The sequence below is a fragment of the Sebastes umbrosus genome, chromosome 5 (assembly GCF_015220745.1).
Source record: "Sebastes umbrosus isolate fSebUmb1 chromosome 5, fSebUmb1.pri, whole genome shotgun sequence".
In the NCBI taxonomy this organism is placed as follows: Eukaryota; Metazoa; Chordata; class Actinopteri; order Perciformes; family Sebastidae; genus Sebastes; species Sebastes umbrosus.
Window position 1 is genome coordinate 16410705 of NC_051273.1, and position 12637 is coordinate 16423341.

Here is a 12637-nt window from a genome sequence, read left to right on the forward strand (position 1 = left end):
TCAACAAAAACAGACAATACTAGGAACTAAGGGCAAACAAAAAATGGAGACAAGCAAATACAAAAAACATAAGAAGTGAAAGGAAAACAAAACAAAACAAAAAAAATAAAAACAAAACAAAACAAAAAACCCCAAAAGGTTTTATTTGGATTTTAAAAATCCTCGAAAAGAATGGAAATATTGAAACCCAAAAGTCCTGTATTTTAGAGCACAGTGCATAGCTATGGAGTAAATCTGCATCTGCTTGGACACATTTCTCATATATTGGTGACGTTTCTGGAAAGATTGTATGTAGCTTTACTTTAGAGTAATGTAACCTGTGCAGAATCTTAAACTGTATCAAACAGGGTCTGGCATTCAAAGAACAGATGTGAACATACTTCAAAATCCTATCCCAGATGTTCTCTGCAATTTCTATCCATAGGTCTTTTTCCCAGCCCTTTTTTATACAGCTCATATCTACTTGCTGAAGGTCTAGCAATGTATTGTATATAGCCAAATAACAGGGTAAATGTTGGTTGAGGCAGGTAAAAATTTCAGGTCACCTGCCACCATGGCAGACAGGTTTTCCTTATATTAAGAAATATTATTTTTTAAGAAGCAATTCCTCAATCAAATGTAGTCATGGATTAAGGTTACATCATATATTCCATAAATCTACAGTCTGGTACCACTGACTCAGTGTTTACAAGTCTAAAGCGTTCTACCTATTTCAGAAGTGGCAGACAAAAAAATTGAGTGGCCGGTAAAAATGTTCAGTGACCTGCCCGATGACAGGTGAGGAAAAAGCTTAATTTCAGACCCTGGGTGGGACTATATATTGCCTCCTATATTGTGTAATGCAGTGCTGGGGTCAGGTGTGTAATACTTTACTGTATATTCAAATGCAGATTTTTTAGGGATTAGATTAGATTAGATTCAATTTTATTGCCATTGCACATAGTACAAGTACAATGAAATACAGTTTTGCATCTAGACAGAGTGCAAACTAGTCAAATGCTGATTAAGACAGTATATACAAATGAGGATATACTGTATGTAGTGTATATAAATAGACATATAAACAGATTGCAGTTAAGGTGCAAAGGATAGACATATGTTATATTCTGTTGAATAAGAGTTAAGTATAAGTTGCATACTGATGAAATATTGTATAAAAAATGTTGTATAAGAGTATTATAAAGAATAAATTATACATACAGGTGGAGTTATAGACACAGAGAGGTTATGTATATAGAGCTATATGCATGTGGGACTAAGTGAATATAAATATAAGATGAATATTAGAGAATATATTTAATATCTACAGTTTGAGTCGTAAGTTACAGTATACTGTAGTATACAGGAGAGGTTTGTACAGATGACGAACTGTCCATCAGGACTAAATGTTAAAAACAATGTTCAATAAAGAGATAATAATAAAATAATTTAAAAAAAACCTCACATACAGAATTAATTCAATAGTAGAGTGCCCATGGAGACATGCGCACTCATGATTTATATACAGACTTTTATTAACGAGATAGTGTGATATATTACTGTAGGCCTGTATAACGGAGGGAAAAATAAATAATAAGGTCAAATTGGGTCACATGACTGATTAGGGTTTTCAGGTGTAATCCGTCAATAGCCTGTAGTACACAAACGCAACATGGTGAGTAAAGTAAAGTGGCTGTGCATAAAGGCACGAAGGTTGGTCTTTCGCTTTTTTTTGGTGCCAGGGATCCAACTGGGTGTAGTCCATCAATGACAGTCATGTTTCGCCATACGCATTCATAATTGCGGGAATTAGTATTTCCTCTTGTGCTATTGCAACACTTGACAACTTGACACTTGCCAACACTTGCAACACTTGACAACATAACTGGGTCAGTCCTTCATGCTGACCCAGTTAACAACCAAGGCCGACCCCCATATGAGAACTATTAGGACTTTAAGAACTTTAAACATGCACTATCTGCCTTTAAACATGCACTATCTGCCTTTAAACATGCACTATCTACCTTTAAACATGCACTATCTGCCTTTAAACATGCACTATCTATCTTTAAACATCTGCAACCATCTTGGACTCTAACCACTGGCGCACTTTACACTTACTTTACACTATACATCCTATATACCACTTTATAGACTGCACATATGTACATATTACATTTATTTATTGTACATACTACATTTATTTATTGACGGACTGTACACACTATGTTCACCCTATCACTCTGTATCGTTTGTATCTCTATTATTATTTTTATAATTTTTGTACACCTTTACCTCTCCTGTGTTTCACTCTGTTTGCTGATGTTGCTGCTTTGACACCTGAATTTTCCTCCGGGGATTTATAAAGGTTCATCTTATCTTTTCTTATCTTACAACATTTGAGCGCGTTAGTGACAGGGCAACGGCACCTACCCGTTTGTTGGCTGTGCAAATTTCCAATTCTCAAGTTGCCCTATTATTAGGCCTATCTGTCTGAAGATACAAAATGCTCTTATAACGATACAAAAGACATAGGCTAATGAGATGTACACTGGTTCATGGCAAGTCTATAGATGCCCTCATCCAGGTGTTACACTGAAATCTGTGACCGTGGAGAGCCAGCAACACATAAGGTCACCATTTCTGATGGCTTTCGTCAGAAAATGTGACCCCACTGTACACATCTTTTACTTTTCTTTAGAGTTTTGTGAATAAAACTTTAAATAAAAATATTAAAATAGATTTTAAACAATTTAGTTTTGTGTGTCTTCTGTCACATATTTGCCTCATTTATTATACAGGTACAGTGGGGTCACATTTTCTGACGACAGCCATCTGAAATGGTGACCTCATGTGTTGCTGGCTCTTTGCTGTCACAGATTTTGGTGTAACCTGTTAGATGTTCTGCATCTGATCGGGTACCAGTCTCTGGATAGGCCTACATCCACTGCTATGCCCATCATCATGGGCTCTCTTGCTCTCTCCCCAAATACCTGACATTACTGATAGCTGAGGTGCATATGAGTCAAGGCAACAGGCGTATGTCTGCTTTTACGCACACACTCGAGTTTGGCATCACCTAGGCTGTCTTCAGACCTGCTGCAGCATTGGGTCAGTGGCTCTCAAAAGTGGGATGAGAATGAGGAATAGAGGCTAAATTACTCTGACCGCCACACTAATGAGGAAAACCCTGGCTTATAATATATTAAATTTGCCGCCCTCCACCCCCCCGTATAAGATCCTTGTGCCAGTCTACAGATTTCAATAGTCCTACATGGCAGCCTGAGTGTCAGCAACTTTTTATTTTTATTTTATTTTATTTTGGTTTATGTATTACAGTTTTAATATTATTTATATGTGTATTTATACATATGTACAGTATATGGGTATATATATAGGTGTGTGTAGGTATGTATACTCCTTTCCGGTCTATTTACTATTATTATTATTTCTTTTAACCATCTATTTATTTATTTAATTTTTGTTTTCCCTTCTCTGGGATTATTCAATGTAATTCCATGTGTACATTACCAAACTTTCCATGTGTACCACATTATCTCCATCACTACAAAGATGAACAGGGGGGGGTTAGGAAATAAGGGTCTAGGATAACACTGTTTCAAACACTGACTTCTTTATAGTTGTACTGCTTCATTGTACTTTTTGTGCCCATAAAAAAAATGTAATATAATATATTAAATATGTATTGTGGCCAGTAGGCTACATTTTGGGCTACTGTGAAGACACGCTGCACACATCTATTGATTTATTTATTTGATTTTTGTTTTCCCTTCTCTGGGATTATTCAATGTAATTCCATGTGTACTGTACATTACCAAACTTTCCATGTGTACCACATTATCTCCATCATTACAAAAAGGAGCAGGGGGGCCAATAAAAAAATTTGAATATAATATATTAAATATGTATTGTGGCCATGTAGGCTACATTTTGGGGGCTAGGAAATAAGGGTCTAGGATAACACTGTTTCAAACATAAAACACTGACTTCTTTATAGTTGTACTGCTTCATTGTACTTTTTGTGACAATAAAAAAAATTGAATATAATATATTAAATGTGTATTGTGGCCATGTAGGCTACATTTTGGGCTACTGTGACAGGCACACAAGATCTGAATGTACAAACTGGGTGGGCTCATTAAATATGTAAGAACAGAGTGGAACAACGCTTCTAAATGGGAAAATGACACATGGTCTAACATAAACAATTTGAATATAATATATTAAATATGTATTGTGGCCATGTAGGCTACATTTTGGGGGGTTAGGAAATAAGGGTCTAGGATAACACTGCTTCAAACATGTAAAACACTGACTTCTTTATAGTTGTAGCCTACTGCTTCATTGTACTTTTTGTGCCAATAAAAAAAATGTGAATATAATATATTAAGTATGTCTTGGGTTTAGGATAACACATGATTCAAACATGTAAAACACTGACTTCTTTATAGTTGTACTGCTTCATTGTACTTTTTGTGCCAATAAAAAATTTGAATATGATATATTAAATATGTCTAGGGTCTAGGATAACACTGTTTCAAACATGTAAAACACTTACTTCTTTATAGTTGTACTGCTTCATTGTACTTTTTGTGCCAATAAAAAATGTGAATATATTAAATATGTCTAGGGTCTAGGATAACACTGTTTCAAACATGTAAAACACTGACTTCTTTATAGTTGTACTGCTTCATTGTACTTTTTGTGCCAATACAAAATGTGAATATAATATATTAAATATGTCTAGGGTCTAGGATAACACTGTTTCAAACATGTAAAACACAGGCTTCTTTTTGTGCCAATAAAAACAATTTAATATAATATATTAAATGTGTATTGTGGCCATGTAGGCTACATTTTGGGCTACTGTGAAAGGCACACAAGATCTGAATGTACAAACTGGGCATTAAATATTTAAGAACAGAGTGAAACGACGCTTCTAAATGATAAAATAAGACATGGTCTAACATTTTGTTAAGTGGCAATAGCATGAAAAACAGACAGACACTCAGGTTTAAAACTCAGCATCAACCGCACGTCATTTTTTTACAGCATCTGCAGCCACTTTACGTCAGCGCCGCAAAGCAGAGGGGACTAGATGACAATAATGATAGGAGATAACTGAACACTGTTACGTTACTTTAACAGCAATTTCCGTCTAATCTGCAGCGTTCAAATCGAGACAAAGTTTAACATTTTCAATTCGTCAACCTCTCACTCGTCGCCACCACCAAGCAAAGTGTTTTATTAATACTCCAGTGTCCCTCTCTGTGAGGCGAGAACAAGCGGCGAGCCAAGTGGAAGAAGAATCGCTTTTAGCCAGTCATTGCCATGGCCTCCGAGAGCGGCGAGAGCAACATGGATAGAGAGATGATTCTGGCCGACTTTCAGGTGTGTCTCCTTTGTGTGTCACGAATATTACATCCAGTATGTGTTTCCCCGCTGTTGAATCGTCTCAGGCTGCTGTCAAACCACCGTAAACACACGAAACCTGCCTGGTCGTAAACAGCAGACCTGGCTACTAGCTTAACCGAGCTAACACACTGACAGCTCGCTAACCTGACTCTGAAGCTGATTTATGAGCTTGTAAGCTCGCTAACTAGACATCTAAATGGTTGAATAACGTGTGTTTTATTCGTTGGTTTCTATTTCCCTGGCTTGACTTGATATAACGACGAGCTAGCTGAGCTAAAAATGATGCTCATCACGTTATCTGTCAACTTGTTTACACACCGCCAGTCAGTCAGGGTTTCTAAATCATCGTCAGAGACTGTGTGTGTTCCTCCAAGATAACAGACTATTAGCCCAATATGTAGGTAGGTTAGTATATTTGTGATGATGAAAGAATGCAGGCTATGAAAATTATGCTTCCACATCCAAATTGGCAGTAGTTTAGCATCCTGTCCATGCTTAATGTTGAAACTAAAATCATATACATCCTTCCTTTGTTATTGTAGCCTTGTGTGCTTAACATCAATACTAAAATCATATACATCCTTCCTTTGTTATTGTAGCCTTGTGTGCTTAACATCAATACTAAAATCATATACACTATAATGTAAATTTTGGAAAATCAACCATAGGTTTTCTCTTTGATGGTGTCCCTTTCATGGGTTTGTTATTGTAGCCTTGTGTGCTTAACATCAATACTAAAACCATATACATCCTTCCACTAAAATGTACACTTGGAAAATTAACCATAGGTCTTCTCTTTGGTCGTCCTCGTCAGGGTTTTTAAATCATCGCCAGAGACTGTGTGTGTTCCTTGAAGACACCAGATTTTTAGCCCCAATTTGTTGGTAGGTTAGTATATTTGTGATGATGAAAGAATGCAGGCTATGAAAAATATGCTTCCACATCCAAATTGGCAGTAGTTTAGCATCCTTTCCATGCTTAATGTTGAAACTAAAATCATATACATCCTTCCTTTGTTATTGTAGCCTTGTGTGCTTAACATCAATACTAAAATCATATACACTATAATGTAAACTTGGAAAATCAACCATAGGTTTTCTCTTTGGTGGTGTCCCTTTCATGGGTTTGTTATTGTAGCCTTGTGTGCTTAACATCAATACTAAAATAATATACATCCTTCCACTTAAAATGTACATTTGGAAAATAAACCATAGGCCTTTTCTTTGGGGGTGTCCCTTTCATGGGTTTGTTATTGTAGCCTTGTGTGCTTAACATCAATAATAATAATAATAAATTGGACTTATACAGCGCCTTTCAGAAACCCAAGGATGCTTTACTAAGGGGGCACAGATAAAATCATACTAATAAATAACACAGAGGAGAAACTATAGCTAAGTAATTAAAAGAGTGATGTGTAGGAAGAGTCAGCTGAAAGACACCAGCTTTTTAGCCCAATTTGTTGGTAGGTTAGTATATTTTGATGATGAAAGAATGCAGGCTATCAAATTATGCTTCCACATCCAAATTGGCAGTAATTTAGAATCCGTTCCATGCTTAATGTTGATACTAAAATCATATACATCCTTCCACTAAAATGTACACCATAGGCCTTTTCTTTGGTGGTGTCCCTTTCATGGGTTTGTTATTGTAGCCTTGTGTGCTTAACATCAATACTAAAATCATATACACTAAAATGTAAATTTTGGAAAATCAACCATAGGTTTTCTCTTTGATGGTGTCCCTTTCATGGGTGTTAATTGTAGCCTTGTGTGCTTAATATCAATACTAAAACCATATACATCCTTCCACTAAAATGTACACTTGGAAAATTAACCATAGGTCTTCTCTTTGGTCGTCCTCGTCAGGGTTTTTAAATCATCGCCAGAGACTGTGTGTGTTCCTTGAAGATACCAGATTTTTAGCCCCAATTTGTTGGTAGGTTAGTATATTTTGATGATGAAAGAATGCAGGCTATCAAATTATGCTTCCACATCCAAATTGGCAGTAGTTTAGCATCCTTTCCATGCTTAATGTTGAAACTAAAATCATATACATCCTTCCTTTGTTATTGTAGCCTTGTGTGCTTAACATCAATACTAAAATCGTATACACAAAAATGTACACTTGGAAAATTAACCATAGGCCTTCTCTTTGGTGGTGTCCCTTTCATGGGTTTGTTATTGTAGCCTTGTATGCTTAACATCAATACTAAAATCATATACATCCTTCCACTTAAAATGTACATTTGGAAAATAAACCATTGGCCTTTTCTTTGGGGGTGTCCCTTTCATGGGTTTGTTATTGTAGCCTTGTGTGCTTAACATCAATACTAAAATCATATACACTATAATGTAAACTTGGAAAATCAACCATAGGTTTTCTCTTTGATGGTGTCCCTTTCATGGATTTGTTATTGTAGCCTTGTCTGCTTAACATCAATAATAATAATAATAATAAATTATAATAAATTGGACTTATATAGCGCCTTTCAGAAACCCAAGGATGCTTTACTAAGGGGGCACAGATAAAATCATACTAATAAATAACACAGAGGAGAAACTATAGCTAAGTAATTAAAAGAGTGATGTGTAGGAAGAGTCAGCTGAAAGACACCAGATTTTTAGCCCAATTTGTAGGTATGTTAGTATATTTTGATGATGAAAGAATGCAGGCTATCAAATTATGCTTCCACATCCAAATTGGCAGTAATTTAGAATCCGTTCCATGCTTAATGTTGATACTAAAATCATATACATCCTTCCACTAAAATGTACACCATAGGCCTTTTCTTTGGTGGTGTCCCTTTCATGGGTTTGTTATTGTAGCCTTGTGTGCTTAACATCAATACTAAAATCATATACACTAAAATGTAAATTTTGGAAAATCAACCATAGATTTTCTCTTTGATGGTGTGTTAATTGTAGCCTTGTGGGCTTAATATCAATGCTAAAACCATATACATCCTTCCACTAAAATGTACACTTGGAAAATTAACCATAGGTCTTCTCTTTGGTCGTCCTCGTCAGGGTTTTTAAATCATCGCCAGAGACTGTGTGTGTTCCTTGAAGATACCAGATTTTTAGCCCCAATTTGTTGGTAGGTTAGTATATTTTGATGATGAAAGAATGCAGGCTATCAAATTATGCTTCCACATCCAAATTGGCAGTAGTTTAGCATCCTTTCCATGCTTAATGTTGAAACTAAAATCATATACATCCTTCCTTTGTTATTGTAGCCTTGTGTGCTTAACATCAATACTAAAATCGTATACACAAAAATGTACACTTGGAAAATTAACCATAGGCCTTCTCTTTGGTGGTGTCCCTTTCATGGGTTTGTTATTGTAGCCTTGTGTGCTTAACATCAATACTAAAATCATATACATCCTTCCACTTAAAATGTACATTTGGAAAATAAACCATTGGCCTTTTCTTTGGGGGTGTCCCTTTCATGGGTTTGTTATTGTAGCCTTGTGTGCTTAACATCAATACTAAAATCATATACATCCTTCCACTTAAAATGTACATTTGGAAAATAAACCATTGGCCTTTTCTTTGGGGGTGTCCCTTTCATGGGTTTGTTATTGTAGCCTTGTGTGCTTAACATCAATACTAAAATCATATACACTATAATGTAAACTTGGAAAATCAACCATAGGTTTTCTCTTTGATGGTGTCCCTTTCATGGATTTGTTATTGTAGCCTTGTCTGCTTAACATCAATAATAATAATAATAAATTATAATAAATTGGACTTATATAGCGCCTTTCAGAAACCCAAGGATGCTTTACTAAGGGGGCACAGATAAAATCATACTAATAAATAACACAGAGGAGAAACTATAGCTAAGTAATTAAAAGAGTGATGTGTAGGAAGAGTCAGCTGAAAGACACCAGATTTTTAGCCCAATTTGTAGGTATGTTAGTATATTTTGATGATGAAAGAATGCAGGCTATCAAATTATGCTTCCACATCCAAATTGGCAGTAATTTAGAATCCGTTCCATGCTTAATGTTGATACTAAAATCATATACATCCTTCCACTAAAATGTACACCATAGGCCTTCTCTCTGGTGGTGTCCCTTTCATGGGTTTGTTATTGTAGCCTTGTGTGCTTAACATCAATACTAAAATCATATACACTAAAATGTAAACTTGGAATATCAACCATAGGTTTTCTCTTTGATGGTGTCCCTTTCATGGGTGTTAATTGTAGCCTTGTGTGCTTAATATCAATTCTAAAATCATATACATCCTTCCACTAAAATGTACACTTAGAAAATGAACCATAGGCCTTCTCTTTGGTCGTCTTCGTCAGGGTTTTTAAATCATCGTCAGAGACTGTGTGTGTTCCTTGAAGATACCAGATTTTTAACCCCAATTTCTAGGTAGGTTAGTATATTTTGATGATGAAAGAATGTAGGCTATCAAATTATGCTTCCACATCCAAATTGGCAGTAGTTTAGCATCCTTTCCATGCTTAATGTTGATACTAAAATCATATACATCCTTCCACTAAAATGTACACTATAGGCCTTCTCTCTGGTGGTGTCTCTTTCATGGGTTTTGTAATTGTAGCCTTGTGTGCTTAACATCAATACTAAAATAATATACACTAAAATGTACACTTGGAAAATTAACCATAGGCCTTCTCTTTGGTCATCCCATCAGGGTTTTTAAATCATCGCCAGAGACTGTGTGCTCCTTGAAGACACCAGATTTTTAGCCCCAATTTGTAGGTAGGTTAGTATATTTTTGATGATGAAAGAATGCAGGCTATCAAATTACGCTTCCCCATCCAAATTGGTAGTAATTTAGCATCCTGTTTGGTTGGTTTCCATGCTTAATATCAATACTAAAATCATATACATCCTTCCACTAAAATGTACACTTCGAAAATTAACCATATATGCCTTCTCTTTAGTCGTCCTGTCAGGGTTTTTAAATCATCGCCACAGACTGTGTGTGTTCTCCTTGAAGATAATAATAATAATAAATTGGACTTATATAGCGCATTTCAGAAACCCAAGTACGCTTTACAAAGGGATCACACAAAATCATACTAATAAATAACACAGAGGAGCCCAATTTGTAGGTAGGTTAGTATATTTTGATGATGAAAGAATGCAAGCTATCAAATTATGCTTCCCCATCCAAATTGGCATTTAGCATCCTAAAATGTTCACTTGGAAAATTAACCATAGGCCTTCTCTTTGGTGGTGTCCCTTTCATGGGTTTGTTATTGTAGCCTTGTGTTTTTAATAAACAAAGTTCAGCTTAATAATATTTAACAAACAGGCCTAACCAATGCAGGTGTGCAAGTTTTCCATTCACAGTAGGACAGGAGGCCACAATAGATATATATTGTTTACTTAGGCTATTGACATCTCCACCTCATCACATATTTGCAAAGCCAGTTCATAGGGCTCCACCGTAACAATGAGTGTTGCAGCTTCCTGGATCAGACACATGAGACCAGATATAATCAGAAACTTGGGGATAAGGTATCCTAAAGTATTATGTGATTACTGGGGAATCTGATCATGTGCTTTGTGTTAAAGTTATGCTGCATGAGACAGATGCTGTGCATATAACAAAAACTAAATAAAAGAAATCATGTACAGTAATTTATTATAAATCATAAGAGCAGTAATGGGTTACAGTAGCATTACATGAGCTTCAAATAGGCAGAAGAGACACCTAATTTATAAAATATCCCTCTTATCTTCACTGCAGTTATTAATAAACAAAAAGAAACTTGCACTACATAATAGATGTATAAAACGCACAACAATATAAATGCCAGACACCAAAAAACTAGTTAGCCAAAGACATAGAGACTGAATACTCCCAGCCAGCAACAATACATATATTTATTTTTGTTGGCAGCTTAAACCTCAACTTTAAAGGATTAAAAAGAAAAGATTTTTTTCCTTTAGTGGATGATTTCAACCAGACATAATGCTCCTGGTTTTATGGAGCACTTCTTGCTCAAAGATGATGACATGAATATGACATTGTTTAACAGATATCTCACTGCTCTGAGGTTGTAAACTTCTAAACAAACAGACGCAGCACCAATTATTAAGACACTTTAAAACATACGAATTTTACTATCTGCAATTTAAGCATTTAGCCTTTGCATAAAACAAGGTCTGTGTTGGCCATTTACACATATTTACTTTGTGTTGGCATACAAATTTCAGTTTGTTATCAACAATGGTAAGTACTTGCAATTGTCAACTGTGTCATTCTTTTGACCTTTTAATTGTGGATGGCAGAGGGGTGCTGCTACCTAAATAAAATGAGCATATCCATGGTTTTAGTTAAGTTTTAATCTCTAAAAATAGATTCTGCATTTACATGTAGAATCTGTAGGCAACGGGACAAGATTTTGGTATCAGAAGCGTTCTGGTTTCCGTTCTGGTTGAAGGCAGGTAAACAGTCTGCGTGGAGAACAAAAGAGGTGGAACGCATTGGACGAAATGCAATCTCAGAACGCACTAACTATTGTCTGACGGTGATTTAGCTTTTTATTGGTTCAAATTTAGCTTGTAAGCTGGCTACGTTTTCAACAATCCGGTCGTTCACATCGTCTGTCAACTCCAGTCTCGTATCTCAAGTTGCTAATCGGACTGTAAACAATGAGCAGCGCACAGAAAAGGAAGTGTTGGCCTGGATATCACTTGCTACACCGGAACCCCAAAAATATAGCTGTTGCCCCCAGAGGCTTATCTGTTGTCAGACCGATAGCTGATATGATCCGAGATTGCTTTTGTTTAGATTTAAGAAATGTTCGTCATATGAGTTAATAAACTCATCCTTAACAGGTCAATAGTCCTGTTTCCTGCACTGAAAATAAACTTCGATCGATAGTATCATCTGCATACTTCAGGATATGCCTGTTTCTCTGCTAGCTTCTACAGTCGTTACTATACATTGCAAAAGAGAGCGGACATGAAACACTATCCTGGAGTATCTACACTCTGTGGTGTCCCTGCCGAATTAGCCAAAATCCAACCAATAATATTTGGATCAAGATTAAAATGACTTTTCTGCAAAAAAAAAAAAAAAAAAGCGTTAACAACCAGTAAGAAATTAAAAAATTAAGGCCTTTAGAGATGTTTTGAAAACTCTAGGTGTTAATAAATGTGGTGAAGCAGAGTAGCAGTTGCATCATCAGCTCCTAAACCAAGCCAAACTGCACACTGTCTTATTGGGTC

The 12637-nt window shown here is 35.9% G+C and overlaps 1 protein-coding gene across 2 annotated transcripts in view; it reads left to right on the top strand.

Annotated features, from left to right (window-relative positions):
- Positions 1–5046: 5046 nt before the first annotated feature.
- The window catches only part of faf1 (Fas (TNFRSF6) associated factor 1), an 84003-nt gene continuing 76412 nt past the window's right edge, over positions 5047–12637 (top strand). The window contains exons 1-2 of one of the 2 annotated variants that reach the window (XM_037769112.1): positions 5054–5182; positions 5260–5391. In XM_037769112.1, coding sequence (XP_037625040.1) covers positions 5332–5391 — 60 coding nt within the window. In that variant the 5' untranslated portion in view covers positions 5054–5182; positions 5260–5331. Of the gene's footprint in view, positions 5392–12637 lie in introns of both variants that reach the window. The other variant, XM_037769111.1, reaches the window with a different exon arrangement.